The sequence below is a fragment of the Aegilops tauschii genome, chromosome 5 (assembly GCF_002575655.3).
Source record: "Aegilops tauschii subsp. strangulata cultivar AL8/78 chromosome 5, Aet v6.0, whole genome shotgun sequence".
Taxonomy (NCBI): domain Eukaryota; kingdom Viridiplantae; phylum Streptophyta; class Magnoliopsida; order Poales; family Poaceae; genus Aegilops; species Aegilops tauschii.
Window position 1 is genome coordinate 563326215 of NC_053039.3, and position 2316 is coordinate 563328530.

Sequence of the window (2316 nt, forward strand, 5' to 3'; positions counted from 1 at the left end):
ATCGTGCCGAATCAAGAACACGAGAGAGAGAGATCAAACACATAGCTACTGGTACGTACCCTCAGCCCCGAGGGTGGACTACTCCCTCCTCGTCATGGAGAGCGCCGGGATGATGAAGATGGTCACCGGTGAGGGATCCCCCTCCGACAGGGTGACGGAACAGGGCCCCGATTGGTTTTTGGTGGCTACAAAGGCTTGCGGCGGCGGAACTCCTGATCTAGGTTATGTTCTGGAGGTTTCTGTATTTATAGGAATTGTTGGCGTCGGTCTCACGTCAGGGGGGTCTCCGAATCGTCCACGAGATAGGGGCCCACACCCAGGGGGGTAGGCGCGCCCTCCACCCTCGTGGACGGCTCGAGACTCTTTTGGCCCAACTCTTTTACTCTGGGGGCTTCTTTTGGTCCATAAAAATCCACAAAAATTGGCAGGTCAATTGGACTCCGTTTGGTATTCCTTTTCTGTAAAACTCAAAAACAAGGAAAAAACAGAAACCGGCACTGGGCTCTAGGTTAATAAGTTAGTACCAAAAATCATATAAAATAGCATATAAATGCATATAAAACATCTTAAAAGGATAATATAATAGCATGAAACAATCAAAAATTATAGATACGTCGGAGACGTATCAACCACCACGGCCCCGCCCGCCGCATCTCGCTCACCGGCATGAGCCCACTCAACTACGATTACGACTACCACCACGGCTACGACATGGTCCACAGGATCGACGAGGGCGCCGGCAATGGCAGGGTCGACCGCTGGCTCCGCTCCCGGGACCTCGCCAGTCTCCAATAGCTAGAGCTAGCCTACGGCTATGGGGACAGCTGCACAACGCTGCCACCGACCGTGTTCCGCCTCGCTCCCACGATCCAAGTGGCTATGTTCGGCCGCTGTCGGCTGCCTCCCAACATGGCTGTGGATTTTCCTTTCTTCCGGCAGCTCACCTTGCACATTGTCGTCCTCACGCAGGAGACTCTCCGCATCATGCTTGCCGGCTGCCCTGCGTTGGAGAGCCTCTTGCTGGAGGAGAATGTCGGCATTGCCTGCATGCGCATCAGCTCCCCGACTATCAGGAGCATCGACCTCTATACTCCACGGGACAAAAAATCTGTCCTGCACGAGCTGGTAATCGAGGACGCGCCTTGCCTGGAGAGATTGTTATCACTCAATCCAAAGTATGGTCCAAAGTACAGTCCGGTGAACATCCGAGTAATCAGGGCTCCCAGATTGAAAATACTAGGTTCACTAAGCCCCGGCATTTTGCCATCTCGAGTTGCAACGACGGTTTTCCAGGTAGATGCAGCCTTGAGTATCGATCCTGCATTTTTCCTATATATGTAGGCTACTATTTTTGGTACGAGATTAGTTTATTTATTTGTTATGTTTACTCATATTTTTTGTCCTTTTTGTAGAAAATGATTGCCAATAGCTTGAGAACCATAATGCACACCGTGAAGGTTTTGGCTCTTGACCTTGTTGGCCCTGATTTGGATGCAGTTCTCGACTTTCTCAAGTACTTCCCTTGTTTGGAGAGGTTATACATCTCTGTGAGTATTCATATTTGCTAGCTTGGTTTAAATTGTATGATCTAAGTTAGCCATCACATTGCCCTGCTTTTTAACAATTGTCTTTACTAGTCGCCAACCCGTGCGTTCGCACGGGCCATCATATTTAGAATGTCAGCTCTATAATATCTCTTTCTTTCTGGTGTAGCTCTATTCCGTGCTGCTCTAATGATGTCTGATTGATTATCGTTAGATTCTAGTATCGGGAGTTTGGAGCTTGGTTGCTGAGGAAGCAACCTTTTCCTATTTTGTCTTTGGTTTTTTTACACATTTGGATTGTTTCATCACCTGGCATATTGCTACCTTATGATTCGTTATGATTAAATAATCCACATCAATTAATGGGTATATGTTGTGGTAACAATTACCTTCTGTTTTTCTAATTTTTTCCACTATGAGCTCGATGGATGTTGAGTACGGCTAGTGAGTAGTAGGGGTGGGAAAGATTTTATTATTTTAGAAATTCAAGATATAAACCTATGATCTACTCTAGATTAGGAGGCACTTTAGTAATTTGCAGACCCAAAAGGAAAGGCATTAATGATAAAGTATATCTAACATACAAATCTGATGTTCTCATACATTCTGTTACAACCAAATTGTTACCAAATATTCCCGAATGTGCTACCTATCTTTTGAGTCCTTGATAGACCTTGGTTCTGAATGCATCAGGTCACTGATTGTTTATCACCCCATTACGCGTTGTTCAGAATCTTGAATATTTATGCTTCTGAGTAACTTCCTTTCTAGA

General features: G+C 45.9%; 1 protein-coding gene across 1 annotated transcript; it reads left to right on the forward strand.

The window, feature by feature from the left end:
• Positions 1-909: 909 nt before the first annotated feature.
• Positions 910-1734, forward strand: LOC141023171 (uncharacterized). Its single transcript, XM_073499509.1, has 3 exons — positions 910-1293; positions 1413-1547; positions 1714-1734. The coding sequence occupies exons 1-3, from the start codon at positions 910-912 to the stop codon at positions 1732-1734; spliced, it is 540 nt and encodes a 179-aa protein (XP_073355610.1).
• Positions 1735-2316: the final 582 nt, after the last annotated feature.

Coding starts and splice junctions, on each gene's coding strand:
- LOC141023171 (XM_073499509.1), top strand. CDS start 910: ATGGCTGTGGATTTTCCTTTCTTCCGGCAGCTCACCTTGCACATTGTC. Junction 1,294..1,412: donor TTGCAACGACGGTTTTCCAG/GTAGATGCAGCC, acceptor TCCTTTTTGTAG/AAAATGATTGCCAATAGCTT. Junction 1,548..1,713: donor TGGAGAGGTTATACATCTCT/GTGAGTATTCAT, acceptor TTTCTGGTGTAG/CTCTATTCCGTGCTGCTCTA.